This window comes from Candoia aspera, chromosome 2, assembly GCF_035149785.1.
Source record: "Candoia aspera isolate rCanAsp1 chromosome 2, rCanAsp1.hap2, whole genome shotgun sequence".
Lineage (NCBI taxonomy): Eukaryota > Metazoa > Chordata > Lepidosauria > Squamata > Boidae > Candoia > Candoia aspera.
Window position 1 is genome coordinate 32,326,284 of NC_086154.1, and position 19,392 is coordinate 32,345,675.

The 19,392-nt window shown below is 36.6% G+C and overlaps 1 protein-coding gene across 2 annotated transcripts in view; it reads right to left on the minus strand.

The window, feature by feature from the left end:
• Positions 1-19,392, minus strand: part of LOC134489117 (contactin-3-like) — a 157,155-nt gene that overhangs the window by 6,674 nt on the left and 131,089 nt on the right. For both annotated transcript variants that reach the window (XM_063291599.1, XM_063291598.1), the window contains exons 11-18: positions 13,499-13,616; positions 11,732-11,890; positions 11,493-11,642; positions 8,661-8,731; positions 6,592-6,826; positions 6,304-6,419; positions 5,149-5,335; positions 1,086-1,198 (exon numbers count right to left, since the gene is read on the minus strand). In XM_063291599.1, the coding sequence (XP_063147669.1) occupies positions 1,086-1,198; positions 5,149-5,335; positions 6,304-6,419; positions 6,592-6,826; positions 8,661-8,731; positions 11,493-11,642; positions 11,732-11,890; positions 13,499-13,616 (1,149 nt within the window). The remainder of the gene's footprint in view (positions 1-1,085; positions 1,199-5,148; positions 5,336-6,303; positions 6,420-6,591; positions 6,827-8,660; positions 8,732-11,492; positions 11,643-11,731; positions 11,891-13,498; positions 13,617-19,392) is intronic.

A 19,392-nucleotide genomic window follows, 5' to 3' on the forward strand; every position in this document is an offset into this window, starting at 1 on the left:
TTTCAGTACATACTTTCATGATACGATGCAGCAAGAAATACCAAAATCACATGCAGTTTCATCCTAGCCATATTTCTTCAGAAATCTTATTCTTCCAAATCTTATATACCACTAGCAAATTTTTATCTTTATGCAGCAAAAATAATAGTATCTACATGAGAGAGGAAGTCTCAGGATAATTCCTACTAGATTTAAGGAAGCACACAAAAACTTCAGCACAAACTTTAGGAACTGAGCTTATTCCACAGCCTAGTCAGGCGAGGACTGCATATACTCAGTGCATATTGGATGCAGGTTGATAAATTAAAATTTGGAGGGCAAATGGAATGAAGTAAGCTGGAAGGATGGCTGGCAGAAACACTGAAGAAGAGAAGTACTTATTGCAGTAGAGTCAATATGCCATCTGTAGGACTCACTCCCACATCTGCATGGGATTGCAGTTCAGTGCTAGCCATATGTTAAAATAAATACAATTATTCACAGCATAAAAGTTGCATTGCGGATAGCCTACCCAATGCATGGAGTTTCATCTAAATGGCTGAGTTTTCTAAGTAAGTTATATATGTGGAATACTAAAGGATTAATTTAAAGTAAACTTTTGTTTATTATATGGTATTGTGTGGTATTGTAATGTTTGCTGTATTGCTATATGTTTTGAAAGGAGCTGGAAATAAATTGTTCTAGTATTTTCTACAGCCAGTGCATTCTGTTTTTATGCTGGAAATCACTATGGTACATCTATGTTTAAAAATGGTATGCAAATTAAACGGTAATCACAGCAATTATACAGCATAAAATGCATAAAATATATAATTATATACCATCAGTAAGAACATGAGTCAATGTGAATCAATATGGCGTCGATCCCAGAGGGCAAGATGACATATCTTTGTTTCTTGCTGCATTTCATTCTTGTGGTCCCTTTGAGTCAGTGTTGACTCTCAGAGACTGCCTAGACTAGTCCTATATTTTAAAATGGACAGTCACGCAGCTGTGGTGAGAAAGAGAATTCTGTTATTTTTCAAAAACTGGCTATTTCTAATGAGCAGTTTTAGCTATATCAGCATTGCCTTGCTTTTACCTACCTTATAGGCAACTACTTCTGACTCATTTTCCATGGCATGCACCTGTTCCCAGTTCAGCACTACCCTGGAGTCTGTGATGTTCCACTCTAAGTTTCCTGGAGGCTGGCTGGGTGCTTAAAAATATAATAAATACATTACTTTAATTTACTCGGCTTTAGAAATTTATTACGTCGGAGCATATAATTCAGGTGACTGACTGTCACCACATCATTTCTACACTGTTGGAAAATATTTAGACGGATACAATTTTTTTAAAGTGACTGGATTCCACTGAATTTTCCACTGAGTGAAATTCACAGACAAGCCCGCAAGCGATGCTCATGCCAGTTTAAACGAGCATTAATAAACCCTTCCACAAACTAGAATAAAATACATGCATACTCGTACACACACACACACGTTCAGGAAATCCTTTGCATAGTTATCTACACAGTTTTTTGTCATTATCCTCCTTTCCCTTCTTCCTTTAATGGCTTGTTCCAGAATGACTGCAAAAAAGAGGCCACTTTACATTTTGAATCGAACTATAGAGCAACAGCCATTTGGATTTCGCAAGAAGGTATTATCTGAACTCCGACAATTTAAAAATAATACAGGTAATCCTCATTTAGCGACTGCCTCATTTAGCGACTGTTCGCAATTACCACAGTGATGAAAAAGTAACTTTGCAACCAATTCTCACACTTATGACCTTCACAGGTCTGTACAGGTAGTCCTGGACTTATGCCCACAATTGGGACTGAAATTTCCATCGTAAGTCGTTACAGTCATAAATTGAGTCACCACCTGACCGGACCTATTTTATGACCATTTTAATGGCAGTCATTAAGTGAATCACCACAGTTGTTAAGTGAAACATAGGTCATTCAGTGAATCACCATGGTTGTTAAGCAAATCCAGCTTTCCAAATGACTGTTTTTTGCTGGAAAATGGCCAAAAAAATCATAAAATGCAATCACATGACATTGCAACTGGTCGTAAATATGAGTTGGTTGCCAAGTGCCCAAAATGTGATCATGTGACCATGGGGTGTGTGTGTGATGTTTTGTGACACTAGGAAGTGCTTTACAGGTTGTAAAGCACTCATTCCAAGGCCGTCATAACTTCAGACTGCCATTAAACGAATGGTCGTAAATCAAGGACTACCTGTAAAGCAAAGGAAAGCTGAAGTAAGATCATAAGCACAGTTGTGGTTTCACTTAGCAACCACTTCACTTAATGACCAAGTTGCAGGTCCCAGTTGTGATCACTAAATGAGGACTACCTACAGAACAAAGAACAAAAAACAGATAAACAGGATTTTTTTTTTCAAAAAATGTGAAGTGAGAAGTCACTTTTAGATACTGCTGACGTTATTCAGAAAACTCAGTAGATTTTACTTAGTCCTACCTGATTACCAGGCAAAATCCATCTGTAACCAATTGCTATTTCCTTAAAATCACCTGATAATTACATCAGCATTTGGTCAAGTGAATAAATAATTAAACCTTGGGCACCAATTTTAAAGCATGCTAATGATCATTTGTGTAGCTTGTTCTCAGGATGACCTCCTATTTAATAGGTATGGATGGTCCTACTGTGAATTATCAGGTACATGAATCTAGGATCTGTGTACAACAAATATCCATGCAAATGGAAAGCAGTTATAAGAAGCAGAAAAGATTGACAAAACCTAATGTGATGTTTACTTTCTGGAGACTGGAAGAAAGGTGAAGATGGAGGGAAGGAGATCAAGGAATTAGCTGGCTTCAATTTCATAGTGAGCAAATAATTTTTGGAGATTATATTGAGGTGATTGATTATGTACTATCAAGTCTTAGTGACCACACAGACAGATTTTCCCCAGGAATATCGGTCCCCAACCCAGTCTTTCAGGTCTTCGGATGGTGCACCCATTACTGCTGTAACTGAGTTCATTCATCTTGCTACTAGCTGTCCTCTTTATCACTTTCCTTCCACCTTTCCTAGGATTACAAACTCCTCCAGAGAACTAGGTCATTGCGTAATTATTCAAAGTATGATTATTTGAGCCTGGTTATTTGTGCCTCAAGTGAGAAATCTGGGTTGATTTGTTTGATGATCCAATTTTGGGTTTTCTTGGCTATCCCTGATATTATCAGGAGTCTTCTCCAACACCAAAGTTCAAAAGCATCAATACTCCTGCTTCTTCAGAGCCCAACTTTGGCTTCCATGGAGTGTCACAGGAAATACCATTGCCTGCACCATTCTGTTCTTTGTAGGAATGGACACATCCCAGCATCTGAGTATCTTTTTAAAGACCTTCATGGTTACTCTACCAAGGGCTAATCTGCAGTGTATTTCCTGACTGCTGGTTCTGATACTACTGATAGTCAATCCTAAAAGGCACAAACTACCCCCCACTTCAATATCTTCATTGTCAATTCTAAGGCTGGTTGCTGTACTTGTCATAGGTTTGGTTTTCTTTATATTTAATCTCAGTCCCATTTTTTTCCACTGTGCTTCTTGCTTTTCATTATTGGAACTTTGCAATTCCCAAGTTAAGCTAAAGCAGCAGAAGAAAGCCAACCAGTTACTGTAATATGATCTTGAGCATATACCTACCATTTTCAAGCATAAGGAATGAGAAGAATTGTGGAATGAAAGAAGTTGGTAAATATGAATGTAAAAATATGAATGTAACAATGAAGTTAGCAAACTGGATGTCAGAACAAATGGTGGAAATTGCCAAGAAGAGAAGAGAAGCCATAGTCAGGAAAGAAAAAGATCTCAGGAAGGAACTGAACCAAGAATTTCAGAGAACTATTAGTAGCAGTATTACAATGACATCTGTAAAGACATCAAAAATGGACTTGTGGAAAAATAAGAAGTCTTAACAAAAATCTCTAAACTTAGAATGAGGTTCCAGCCTCTAATTGGTATGCTAAAGGATACTAGTGAACTGGTAATAACTGAATCAAAGATCAAACAAAGGTGGAAGAAGTACACTGAAATTCTGCACAGTAAAAATATCAACGTCCAAGATACTGTATCTGAGAAAATATTCCCCACTTACAAAAACCTCTACAATTATAAGGTTTGCTACCAAGAGTTTCTTGGATAGATGGGCAGCCATATAAATTGGATTAATAAGGAGATTGTTAGGTCAGCACTCTGGACATTACCAAGTTGGAAGTCTATAAAAAATTATGGAATATCTACACAAATATGGCAGGCAAGTCTCTGAAATATTTATGACAATACAACAACACTGACAGAACTGCACTAATCCAGTGTGTTGTGTTGATCACAAAAGGGAAGCAATACCTAGAAAGACTCTCTGAGTACGAGTGTGTTGAACCACATGGCAGGATGATAAAGGAAGAAGAAAAAGAAAGAAAAAAAATCTTCCTCTATTTCTGTTGCCGCTCACACAGCTATTCAGAGCTCCTGCTTGTAGTTACTTAAAGTGAAAGCTGAGAAAGTGACTTTTGGGCCTGGTAGACATGGAGATCAACTTTTCCCTTCCAAACTTGGGAGAATGGAAGCTGAAATAACTTCTGCTAGTACATGTTCAGCCAAATATATAGCTCTTGGCATACAGTTTAATGCGTGTAAAATTCTGTACACATACTCTTAATCAACAGAAATTCAAAAGTTTCCTTATACAGAGGAAAATGAAATGAACTCTGGAAGAGCCAGGCTTTAATGAACAAATGAAGCTCTAGAATTCCAGAAAATGACATTTCAGGTAACAAAATGATGGCCTTCTAATTACCTTCAGTATAATAGTCAAGCTTCTAACACATTGAGAATATTTTGGCAGGAATATCTTGAAGTCTAATTGCTTTTTTGTATCTCACAATGCCTGTGGTAGTATGCACTTCATTACATTTAAATTGTTATTCCCTTTCCAGAAGGCACAAAGTAGATTTGTTTTTGTTGAGTTATTCAGATGGCAAGTATGTGTAAGTTTCCAAAGAACACAGCACAAAACTCAGATTACAAGATTCTAAGCATGATTATTAAAAAAGTTTTTTTTTTGAGGGGGGGCTTGGAAATAACAGATCCCACTTCTGCTCTTAATGTTATTGAAGATACCTACGTGGTTTTTTTGTGGTAGTATTGACAGTGGCACTGAAAGGACCTGCTCCTGCACTGTTGTATGCTCGAACAGCTGTGTAATACACCAAGTTGCTCATCAAGCCTGTTATTTTCACTGATGTCTCCTTCCAAGTGACTTTTACTCTGTTTGAAGACTGTTCTTTCCCGCCATTATTCCAATATCTTACCTAGAGGAAATAAGTAATAGCTTAATTTAAAACACACTGTTGACACCCTTGCTTGCTCAGATCTACACTCTATCATCTGTTGCTTAGTTAAAATGAAATGCAATTTTGTTTCCAGACTATCATGGGGAAAAAAAAACATTAAGCGGAAAAATGCTTCTTTTCATATAAACTTCTAAAGAGTTTTATTTTGATTTGAAGAAGTTATACTTACTGAATAGATTTCTACCACTGGAGGGGCACACCAGATTTTCTACTGCTACGTACAGAAAAGCACCAGAATCAAATTGTGTACCTGAGTATTAAATTGTGCACCTGTTTTTGTAGTCAACTTTAAAAAATCAATTCATACAAAGGCCTTGCTCATATTCAAATTTATTTAAAAACCTTTCCAAAACCAAAAACTTATGTGTATTTAAATGCAACCCAGTTTATATAGGTTGCATTTAGGTTGGACATACTGTGTTTGTCATGGGTGGAGATGCAGGAGATCAAACCAAGCATGTACAGAAGTTGGTTGCCAGCTAATTTCCATTCTCAGTGCAGTTTCAGTGAGCCTTCAATAATTGATCTGGTGTTATGCCAGCAAATAAGGCAAAGCTCAAGTTGTATATGAAAATCTGTGAATATTTACATTTGGCTTTTATACTTCCCATAAGGCCATATTAATTTGTAGCTATGCCATGTGTTCATCTAGGTTCAGAAGCAGAACCCTGCTTTTCCAGTTTTGAGGAGTAAGCCACTTAGGTAGTTTTCCTTCCAGAAAGTAAGAGTGCAGGAATGGGGAGAAAAATAAATTTCTAGATGTCTTCATGACTCATTTTCCTATTGAGAACTAAAGACAGGGCAGCTGACCTTTAGTAATAAAGTTAAGCTTTCAAACGGCAAATAACAATTATAGGACAGTGAAAAGCACCCCATCACAGTAACGACAGCTTACAGGAAGAAGTATGTCAGAGAGTTTATTTTACCTCATAGCCTAGTAATCTCCCACTGCTCATTTTCAAAGGAATGGGAATCCAGGATACTTCAATTGTGGAAGATGTGAGACTGTTTGCAGAAACACCAGAAGGAGCTATTGTAGGCTCTGAATTAGGAAACAAAGAACAAAAAGTAAATAATTCTGATGAAAAAAATGGAGAAATCTAAGTTGACTGATTTGCCAGTCAATTCAAACGGGTGCACTGAAATTAACAAAGCAAATACCTGTTTCATTCATTTGCAGAGAAAATGTCTAATGAAATTATTCAATGACTTACCCACGTCAGCAGAATACACTATGGTCACTGGACTAAATGGTCCTTCTCCTTTATTATTATATACGCCAACCTTGACTTCATAGGGTGAAAATGGTAAGATGCTTTCATTCCTAAAGACGTATCTTGGGGTGTCAGGTGATGTAACAACTGTCTGTATCCAGGTTACCATGCCAACAGGTCGGAAAATAACCACATAACCAAATCCTTCACCATTCTGTAATTCTTCAGGAACTGGCTAAACACACAGATGGTATACAAATAAGATACTAAAATCATCATCATCATCATCATTTATTTATTTATTTATCAATCATATTTCTTTACCATATAGGACCTTGAAGCCCATGGAAGTTCATGAAAATGGTTCTATGGAACTTATCTGTTACATGAAGGGATTTTAGCTAAAGCTTTGAAGACTATGCTCTCTTTGTTTTACATTGCCTTCAGATCTGTCAGAATTTCTTAAATTTATTCTTTTGCTAGCATGAAAATATGTCAAGTTAGTTAAACAAGTCCTTGCATTCAGACTGGTTGTTCACCTTGTCCTTTATTCACTAAAACCTGAAATTAAATGATGTAGTGCATTTTATTTATTTATTTTCTATCCCGCCTTTATGGTTTTTATAAATAACTCAAGGAGGGGGAACATACGAATTACTCCTTCCTCCTCCTATTTTCCCCACAACAATCCTGTGAAGTGAGTTGGGCTAAGAGAGTGTGACTAGCCCAAGGTCACTCGGCCTGCTTTCAAGGATGATGTAAGGCAGGACTAGAACTCTCAGTCTCCTGGTTTCTAGCCCAGCACCTTAACCACTAGACCAAACTGGCTCTATCTTATTATATAAAGGCATTATCTTATGCCTTTTCCATGAGGGTCAAAACTTCCAGATAGACAGCATAAACCTATTTAATTATTCCTGTCAACCACTTATTATTAAGCACCAATAGTTAATTGAGTGCTATACAGAAATTAATGTATAGCACTCAATTAACTATTGATTAGATCTTTCTTTAGCCAAACTAGGAAGACAAAAAACTAATAGTAAACCAAACAGATATCAATTACTGTCTAATAATTTCATATGTATTAGAAGGAAGTGTTGGCAAAATGAGTACAAAAAAAGGGAAGAACGGACAACACCCACTTCGTATTCAGGAAACCTTATGAAATGATTTTAAAGACATAAAAGCCTGATGGATATAAAAAGAAATTATATAAAAGAAGAAAATGGGAAAATGTAAAAAAAGGTAGAAATGAGAAAAAGAGAGTATAAGAAGAAGGTTATAACCAGTGAAATAGAACTGAATAAGAACTGAAACATAGCCAGAGTAGCATTACAAGAAGCTTTATGTGTAAAAATGCTATGGAGTGATTCATATGACAGTAAATTGGAGCATAATTCAAACTGTGGATATATTTTATAGTGAGATGGGTGGTGTATAAATTTAATAATAAATAAAATAAAATAAAAAGAAATATAATAAATAAAAGAAATAAAAGAAATAATTAAAATAAATTTAGTAAATTAATAAACTGAAAATAAATAAATAAATAAATAAATGAGTCATTCAGTTTAATGGAAGGCATTCCCACATGTGGTTTTCACATTACTCCAGACCTCTGTGTTCTTATGCTATCATCTGTTTTCAAGAGCTAAGGTAAGTGAAAACATTATGGCTGGAAGTACCCAAATCTAGTTTTTTGTGTATAAGATTGCAATATTAATGAGACAACTTAAAGAATCTTCTGTGTGTCTGTTTGGGTAGCTGTCCATGGTCAGTGGGGGTTAAGGGAAATAGGCCAGGATTTTCTACATGGTAATGCCAAACAAGCATGTAAAACCTTGACTAAAATTATGGAATGCTTTATTAACTGTGGAAATAAATTTATGAAAAGTAGTATCACCGTAAAAAAATCAATAGAAAAAAGAAACAGAAAATGCACACACAACAAGTCAATGATATATATTTGTTAAATGATTATTCACATCAGTTAGATAGGCTGGTATGTATGAATTCTGATTAGATAGTTATGAATCTATTAGGGGGGAAAATCCAAGAATACTTACATCCCATGTTATGACCAATTCAGACCTGCTGCCTCCTCCTCCACTTACTTCAGATGGTGGTACTTCTGGCACTGTAAATAAGAAATAAATATTATATATGTAACACTCATATATACCTTCCTTAAGACCTGGGGTGGATGGGTGGGTAATGTACTGCTTCTGAACCTTTCAGCAGTACTCAGTACCATCATAATGTTTTTTTTTTTCAACCAACTACAGGAGCTGGGGATTAGAAACACTGTTTGCAGTACTTCCTTAGTGGCCAATTTCAGTTGGTAGTTATAGGCGAGGAAAGATCAGCTCAGTGGCCACTAACTGTGGGGTGCCATGGGACTTAGTCCTCTTCACCCCTCTTACTGAACATCTACATGAAGCAGCTGGAAAAAGTTATGCATCAGTTTAGGGTGACTGGGAGTATTATTCCATCCTGAAAATAAAGAGAGAATATATGTATGCACAAATACGAGAAAACAGAGGATGTCCAGTGGGGACATGGCAGACTGAACAGCTGTGCTGTGGGCTCAGTGAGCAGAAGTGACAAACCAGTTTTTTCGGGCTCAGGCAGGTTTTTCCTGAAGCCCAGGAGTGCTTTTCCGGAAAAAGGAAAACACTTGGAATCACCCCATCTGTCCTCCAGACGGCTGCCTGCAGTAAGAAGATCACAAACAGCATTTGTGTTCGACTGGTAAATGCTAGCCGGGAGCCTGGGATGTCACCATTTCCAAGCTGTGCTGTATCCTTAAAGGGACACTAAGGCCGGCCACCCCATTTCTAAATCACCCAATTTATATTTCTTTTAAGTACGCGTACCCTAAGAGAGGCTTTCTACAGCAAGGAGAAGTGGGTTATCTTGGTGCTTATTGCTATTTTTGGGATCAATTTTTTTAAAAATTCTTTTTTAAGTTTTGGACTTTGTTTTCCATCTAAATATTAAGGAGGATTGAGAGTAAATAATTGTCTCCTTGTTATTTTTGTACTAAATTTGAAGATATTAGCATTTTCCTATACGTTGAATTGGCTATTTTGAATTTTCAGTTTTCTGCTTCTACTTTCCCTGGGGAACTGTCTGCATATCTCACTTTCACTTGTGTAAACACGTTCCAGTATTCTTTCATATCATTGACTTTCGCTGGTTAAGCTCCTAGGGGGGATTTTAAATAGACTTTCTCTGACTTCCACCGAGATTTTAAACAGATTCTTTCTGATTCCCACCAAGCTTTTATGCAAGGCATTCAGGACATTGTGGAAAATATGATGTCTAAAATGTGTCATCTCATTGGGGATGTTGGGGATGAAACTGAGGAATTGAACAGTGACAGAAATGTTTCTTCTAAGAGTGAGATCGAGACTTCTGTTGAAATGCTGGATGAAGGTTGGATAGTCGAGTTGGAGAAATTTAAGGGAGAGATCCAATTGCAAGTCATAAGTGAAACTGATCTTCTGGTGGAACGCCATGGAAAAGAAGGGGTTATTATGTATGGGAGGTCTCCTGAAGAGAAGTCGGAGTTTTTGAGGGGGGCAGTTGGGCTGTTTGATCTTTTTAAGAAAAAGGCTCTGTGCACATTGTGGGGATATGTAAATGCTCTGGTTTATTTTGAAGTGGGATAAGGGTTGAAGAATATTTACCTGGATTGCTTTAAGGGCTGATGTTATTTGCTTTTATGGATTTGGATTAAGATTAATAAAGTATAAAAATGTCTATTTGGAGGGTTTGGGGTTTATTAAGATTAAAATCATTAACATTGTTGTATTACTAAGTATAATGGCAATTTATATGCTTTTTAGTTTGATCTTTATTATAGTAGACAGAAATGTATTTAGTTATTTTTACAATGTGCCAATGGAATGGTTTATAGAAATAATGTGATTTTGGTTTAATATAGAGTAAGTGATTATGGAAATTTTTGTATATCCTTGCTGCTAAAGGCAGAAGTCACCTCTTTTTGTAACTTAAAAAAAAATCTCTTGAGTTTGTACACTTTTTAGTTTTTTTTCTTTGTAGTTTTTTGTTTTTCTGTAGCTTTTATCTTTGCTTGAAACTTAAGATTCATATATACAGTGTGTGTACATATATACTGTGTGTGTGTGTGTGTGTGTATATTGATGTTAGAAATTCAAAAGAAAAAAAAAACCTTATTCTTATAAGGAAATCCTTGTATCACACTCCTGTTCAACAATCATACAGACATACTTTATTTTCTTAGTCCTTAACAAATTGTAAAAATAGGGTTGTTTTACTACTGTGAGCTAAAGTCTGATCTTGTATCCACATTTAATTTTATTTTTCTAAACTTTAGCAACAGAGCTGCAAAACAGAATAATTTTCTTATTTCAGTGTAAGTTTTTTCTCTTCACTTACAATATTCCGGACCTGAACATCAAACAAGACTACTTAGTGACCTGCTGTAGTAATCTCCAACATGTGGTGACTGAAATTAGTTTCCCCTTATGATGTGACGGTTCAAGGTACATTCGCTCTGCTACGCCTCATCTAAAGGTGTTCAGTGGTGCCAAAAGCAAAACATTAACTGTGCCTTTGAAGGATTGGTGGCTCTGGGATGACTGAATCTCAGTAGCATAGCAACACTACATTGTTCAATCTCCTTTTCTGATTGTTTAAATTAATATAATTTTACATAGTTGTTCTTGAATAGACAGTCAAAAATTAAGAGTCTGATAGATGCTGAGCGACGCATTCTCCCATCTCTTGAGCCAGACGGAGTAGTGGGGTGGGAAAACATGTCACAGGAGTTGCAAACCATAAAGACCCAATGTGACCTTTGCTATGCTGAAATTATCAAATGAAACAAGCAAACAAAGAGACCCACTAACCTGCCTCTTCAGTTCTTACTTTTTCTGAGGGTAAACTAGGTTCTCCACCTCCAATTTTGTTACTGGCAACTACTCGAAATTCATATTCAACCCAAGGATTTAAATCTACTGCAGTAGCGGTGAATGTTCTCCCATCAATGACATCAGGAACTGTCATAAAACATTTTGGAAGAGATTATGAATTTCTCATTTTTTCCCCCAAGGGTTGTAAAATATTTAAGGGTAGCTATAAATTTCACCTGTTTTGACTCTTTGCCAACCCACTGAAAATGGTGTCCTGGCCTGGACAGTATAACCAGTGATTGGGCTGTGATTATCTAAGCCCTCATACCAAGAAAGTTGAGCTGTAGTAGCTGTTATTTCATCCACTTTTACATGCTCTGGCGGTCCAGGTGAACCTAATGCAGTAAGATACCACATTTTAAGGTATGTTGTAAACTTCTAAGTTACAAATCAGCAACCCATAGTACCAACTGATTTTTATTCTTCCATCGTTTATGGGAATAAAAGAGACTTTTTTACATTCACTGAACCATTATTTTGTTATTTTATAGCAATAAAAGCAAGCTGTAAAATAGGAATTCAGTGACAGAATAGTAGATTATGCATTCTTTCTGAAATCTTTATTCAGATTTCTCTACCTCTAAATTGTGTCTTTCTATTTAGTCCTTAATGTCCTGTCCTGACTCTGTCAATGTTTTGTTTTGACAAGTTGTTGTCTAAAGCAGTTTTGCTGTGATGCTTAACACAATATCAGCATCATGGACAGCAATGCAGCACTGGGGGCTCTACAACTTTCTAGAAAATGCAAACCCTTCTTCCATTTGCAAATGTGCTTGAGGAGGAGGGTCCTTGGGAACAGAGCAAATTAAAGCCCCTTTGAAGAACAATGATTTTCTATGGTTGGAAAGTTCACATTTAACACATTCTCCAAGTCATGTTCTTTTTAGTTCATTATAAAAAGAGATGGATTGGTTTTATATCTGTATTTTGAAACTTTGAAAATATCTGATTGTCTGTACTGGAGAACAGACTACAAATTATTATTATAATGGCATTATCAGTCTCAAGTTGGACATGGTGACTATATTTTAAAATATTGCTCCATTCCGAATACTAATGCCTGAATGTCTGATGGTGCAAATACTATTCCTACCTGAAAAGTAAGCACTGTGTCTGTAAGAAAGCAAGGTGAATCAAATGTGGAGTTAATTGGTGACAACTGGTTTTCCGTACTGCTCATTTGTTGACACCAAAGATACCTAGTGGTATTTAAATATACAATAGTGATTTCAATTATCTCAAATTCGCTTGTGTTTTGGGATAATTATATTAAGAAATGTAAGCATTAATAAATGCTATCAGTACAAAAATAATGCTGAATGGAAGGTATTATGTGGTAACCAATGATGGCTTTGCACTAGTATAAAATGCTATTGTACAAGCCAGGGAACATATTATTCACCAATCTCCTATTTCATTGCAGTTTCCCATGCCTACCAAAAGGTGCCTCTGAGCATGGTTTATAAAGCTGAGAGCAGTGGAATGATTGGCAGTCTGTGAACACTGGATGCTCCACCTTATTTGAGCGGAAGTACAGTTCATTAAGACAAATTTTTAATAGCAGCTCCTTTAGTCCCACATAACCAAAAAACCTCATTTTATATGCTTCATCAGTAGAAAGTACTCAAAATACATAGTTTTGAGTATCTACGATTAAATTAATTTCTATGTCTACAATAATGCAATTAATGCATTTGGTTCACTATTAAGAAGGCAACTGGCATTTCCACCAAAACAAGTTGGTATATGTTCATTACTTGCCTTCACTCACACAAACACATACGAAGTGTTGTATGTTTGTTACACTGACTGTAGTTAATTTGCTCAGTTTGCTCAGAAAGAAGATGCCCAGAAGAAGAGAGATTCATTCTCACGATTTACTTGAAGAAATTAGATATAAACCCTTATAAACGGTATTCCTAAAAAAAAAAAAAAAAAGATACCTCGCACTATAAGATCTGCTGCAGAAGATACACTATCCACTTCAGTCTTCACTGTACACACATATTTTCCACTGTGTTTCAGCTGGATATTCCTAATCATTAAGTCTCCAGATGTACTCTGTTGAGAGGAATAAAAAATTGTAACAATTAGCTTCAGTTATAATATGCTTGACTACATCAGTTTCAAAACAGTTTTTTTCTCAGATAAAGAGAGTATGGAGTAGAAGACGAGACTTCAAACAGAAAGTAATACAGTGACTGACAATATGACTATGCAGTACTTCTGAATTCAAAGGCAAAAAAAGTTGTTTTATCTTTTCCTGGAATCTGTGCCATTTTCCAGGAGAAAATTGGAGAAACTGGAATACAGTCATACATGTACCTTAGATTGAGAAAGCTCATTTCAACAGTTTTAGAGAAGTACCAGCTGGGGCTGCATGGAAAGAAATACTCAGATCAACATTCTCCAAAACAAGATACCAAAGATAGTTGGATACTTCTTTTCCAAATGAGAGAAAAGGTAGAGGAGACACCATAGGAAGCTGCTATGAATGCACTGGCAGCTTTCAACTGAATTAAGAACAAAAGGGGATGTGCATAGGAAATGGAAGATGGGTGTAATCACCAAGGAGGTATGCTAGCAAAGTAGCTAACATCTGCAGAAAGAAGACTAAAGCACTAAATGAAGCTAAAACCAATCAAAAAAGATTTTCCCACTATACAGGTGTTAAAAGAAAGAAAAAGGAAAGAATGGGTCCATGGCTAGAAAAAGATAGTAGGCCATAACAGGTCATAGAGAGAAAGCAAAGCCCCTGAACTCCTGTTTTGCTTTGATCTTCTCCCCAGAGGGGAACTGGCCCAAAGCAGAACAACTAACAAAAGTAGAGGCAAGCCAAGGTAAGTAAAAAGATGCTTAGACAAGTTTAAGTGTCCAGAATCAGACAAATTACTTGTCTATGTCTTGAAGGACCTTGGGTATGGCATTTTGAAGTCCCTTTCTGCAACCTTTGCAAAAACATATGGGATAGGTGTAACAAGTTCAGGGATGATACAGACCTCAAATGGGGCACACATTTCTTTAAGATAGTGGTTTTGTTATAAAAATGTTGCTGTTATTTCAACAGAAAAACTACCTATTACTTTCATGCTGCCTACAATATTTCTATAGGCTCTCTTGTTCTTCCAACATTATTTCAGCTGTATTTCCATTTTATTAATTTTGCTAGAACTAACTGCAGAGGGATTTAGTTTTCAATGGTTTTCATATGCACAATTGAGAGAAAGATTTCATATAGATAAAAAGGCGACTGGAATTGAACAATATACTTGTAAGATGGAATTTGAAACTGAGAAACTAAGCTATGTACAAATGATGAACATGTGATTGCAAAAATGTATAAACTTTTGTTGAGATTTGAAATGGAAGAAAAACAAATTAAAGATTGCATGATAAAATGGGCAAAGAATTTTGGTTATAACATACAGATGGCTCAATGGAAGAGAATGTGGGTAAAAGGATTGAAATTCACACTGTGTTATAATTTAAGAGAGGATTTTTATAAAATGATGAACCGTTGGTATGTGACACCACAGAAACAGTATCTAAGGTGTATAAATGTCCTTCTAGTCAATGTTGGAATGTGAAAAAACATGAAAGGACATTTTACCATGCATGGTGGACTTGTGAAAAAGGAAAAAAAAATGAATATGTTGATACAAAGAATTTTAAAGATAAATATTGAGATGAATCCAGAACTTTTCTTATTGGGACTTCTGGATAATCATTTAGGGGGAAAAAAACTTATGGAAAATTCGAGCAAGATGCACGATGGAGTAATACTGAGATACCCACAATGAAGGAATGGATTGTAAAGATGACAGAATTAGCAGAAATGGCAAAACTGGCCTGTTTGGTCAGGGATAAAACAACAAGGACTGTTATAAAAGACTGGAAACCTTTTATGAACTTTTTGGTGAAAAAGGAAAAAAGTGAAGTGGTGATTTGTGGATTTGCTGATTGAAAAAGGAGTTCAATATGGGACAGAAGGGATCTCTGTAATATAATTTGAATGGGGGAGGAGGGATAATAACTATTTGTAACTGCTGCAAAGAAGATTGGAAGTTGCCTCTTTAATTAACTTTTTCTTCTTTTTCTTTATCTGTATTGTTTTCTTCACTTTTTTTTCTTTCTTCTTTACCTTTTCTTTTTATATTTTCATGTTTATCTTTTATCTATGTAAAATTTTTTCAATACAAATTATATATAAAAAAGATAATCACCAAATGATATAGCATTACATGACTACTATCAGTAGTCTATTTGGATTTTTTTCATGCTGCAATGATATTAATAGTAAATAATATTATAAACGAAGGTGAAAAATATAATCCACATTTGGACAGGTTGGTTTTTTTTAAAGCATGTGTGTATTTTCTGTTCTAAGGTTACACAAGGAAGTGTGTGAGTTTATTAGCAAATATTAATACCATGAAAAACACTTAATTCAAAACTTCTTTAAGCATGAAACAAAGGTATTGTCTGCGTTATAGACTAGCTCAGTCATAGGTTATCATCTTGTAGCTGACTTCTGGAGATTACCCATGAAGGAAAATCAAATGAATGGTTGACCATGATGTGAGCTGCAATGCTAGCTAAAGTGGAAGAGAATTCCTAGGAGAGACGTAGTTTGGCTTATGATCAGCTGAAGCATGGATATGAAGAATATCTTAAAATTCCCAGTGGGACAAAGTGCATACACAACTAGCTAAATGTTGTTTATACAAATGGAAGAACCTAATTAAATCCTAATTAAGAACCTAGATATATTATCTTAGCACTTGAGCTTTTATGAATATATGGTGTCCAGAACTCCTGCCTGTTATTTTCTACTTTTTATTTGGCAACGTTTCACTATTTGTGTCTTTACCTTCAAATTAAGACTCTTAAAGGTAACACTTCGGTTCAGGTACTAGGGATCAAATATCAGTGATGCCATCTTCCTTTTTTCATAATGAGCATGAAAATGCTTTTGTATGGTTGGTTGAGTTACTGACTTCATTTTAGAGAAGTGTTTTCCACAGTTTGCAATCACATTTCATGTTCTGCTATGTTTTTAACACACACACTAGAATTAATCCTATTTTCTTATGTCCAGTTTAATTTAGTCCATATGCTGTCAGGAAACACATAGCGTTCAGTTTGAACGTTTTAAACTCTAAGTTATATTTTCAATATAAAATACCATCAACCAACCTGCTGGTTTTGAGTGGGGACAGAGCGGACTGAAGAGCTGTCCCTACAGGCTTAGCGGGCAGAACTGATAAGACAACATTTTTTTCAGACTCAGGCAGGTTTTTCCTGAAGCTCAGGAGTGGTTTTTGGGAAAGGAAAACACTTGGAATCACCCTATCTGTCCTCCGGAACGGCGGCTTGCAGCCAGAAGGTGGCAAACAGCGTTCACGCTCAACTGGTAAGAGCTAGCTGGGAACCTGGGACGTCACCATTTTCCAAGCTGCACTGCAGCCTTAAAGGGACATTAAGGCCGGCCACCCCATTTCTAAATCACCCAATTTATATTTCTTTTAAGTACGCGTACCTTAAGAGACGCGGTGGCGCTGCGGGTTAAACCGCTGAGCTGTCGATCGGAAGGTCGGCGGTTCGAAACCGCGCGGCGGGGTGAGCTCCCGTTGCTCGTCCCAGCTTCTGCACACCAAGCAGTTCGAAAACATGCAAATGTGAGTAGATTAATTGGTACCGCTTCGGCGGGAAGGTAACGGCGTTCCGTGAGTCATACTGGCCACATGACCCGGAAGTGTCCTATGGACAACGCCGGCTCCAAGGCTTTGAAACGGAGATGAGCACCGCCCCCTAGAGTCGGACACGACTGGACTTTACGTCAAGGGAAACCTTTACCTTTACTACCTTAAGAGAGGCTTTCTACAGCAAGGAGAAGCGTGTTCTCTTGGTGCTTATCATTATTTTTGGGATTTTAAAAAAAAATCTTTTAAAGTTTTGGACTTTGTTTTCCATCTAAATATTAAGGAGGATTGTGAGTAAATAATTGTCTCCCTGTTATTATTTTTGTACTAAATTTGAAGATATTAGCATTTTCCTACAGGTTGAATCGGCTGTTTTGAACTTTCAGTTTTCTGCTTCTACTTTCCCTGGGGAGCTGTTTGCTTATCACTTTCACTTCTGTAAACATATTCTGTAACTCCTTCATATCCTCGAGTTTCGCTGGTTAAGCTCCTAGGGGGCACCATAAGCTACTGTTTGAGGCATGGAGGATCTTAAACAAACTTTCTCTGACTTCCACGAAGATTTCAAACAGTTTCTTTCTGATTCTTACCAAGTTTTTATGCAAGGCATTCAGGACATTGTGGAAAATATGAGCTTTAAAATGTTTTACTTGGATCGGGATGTCATGGATGGAATTGAAGAATTTAACAGTCACAGAAATGTCTCTTCGGCTTCTGTTGAAATGCTGCATGAAGATTGGATAGTTGAGTTGAAGAAATTAAAGGGAGAGATTGAATTGCAAGCAGTGAAACTGATCTTCTGATGAAATGCCATGGAAACGAAGGGGCTATTATGCATGGGAGGTTTCCTGACGAGAAGTCGGAGTTTTTTGGGGGGGGAAGTTGGGCTGTTTGATTTCTGTAAGAAAAATGCTCTGTGCGCATTGGGGGACTTGTAAACGTTTTAGTCCATTTTGAAGTGGGATAAGGGTTTAAGAACATCTATCTGGATTGCTTTTAGAGTTTGGCTGATTTCATTTATCTTTAATGATTTGGATTAAGATTACTAAAGTAGAAAAATATTACTTGGTTTTAGGTTTAACATGATTAAGATTATTAAAATTGTTGTATTATCAAGTATAATGGTAAACAACTTACATGCTTTTTAGTCTGATCTTTATTATAGTAGACAGGAATGAATAGAATAGTAGTAGGAAGGAAATAAATAAATTTTATCTTTGAGGGGGTAGTTGATTGGTGTGTGTGTGTCTGTGTTTGTGTATATATATATCTTCTCTTCCTTTTTAAGGGGATGGAGCAACTATATTTAGTGATTTTTATAATGTGCCAATGGAATGATATATAGAAATAATGTGATTTTGGTTTAATATAGAGTAAGGGATTGATTATAGAAAATTGTTGTATGTCCTTGCTGTTAAAAGTTGGAAGTCACCTCTTTTTTTTTAACTTTAAAAATGCTCTTGTGTTTTTACAGTTTAGTTTTTGCACAGGGACAGTCCCACTCGCTCAGCATTAGAGACCTTAATCCAGTGGCACGGAGAACCATTACAGCTGGAGACCTCGCCTGCTGCAGTGAATGACCAGGATCTCCAAGTGTCTTTTTGTGCTCTTAGCGCTCCACAATGCTTGCTGGGGCTGCCTTCTTGACTGTTGGATTCTTGATCAGCTCAATCTGCCAGGGCCAGACCTCACACGCTGTGATAGACAGATCGCCTACCTCACCAAGAGTCGAAAACCCATCAGCTACTCTCACCTGGTTTGGCCCATCTGTAAAGATGGTTTACCGGGGTGTGACTGCTGTGTGTGTTACAACCACATGGTGCCACAGTGTTGCTGGTCAGTGACCAAATAAACATTATTTCTTACTTACATGGAACCACAGGTGAGAGCTGAGTGCCAGGTGGGGAACAAAGGTGAATGAGCAGCCCTAGAAAGGGCATGGCAGGCCCATCCACCAGAGGTGCTAAACCATTAAATGCTGCAGAGGGCGTGCATGTGTACTTAGCTTGAACTGTAATACTAATAATTCATCGTATTACTGGGAATATGCTACCAAAGTCTTCATAATCCATGTAAATCAGTCTTGGATGCTATGAAGGAAGAAAAAGAAAGCTCTGAAACTGTCAAAGTTTCAT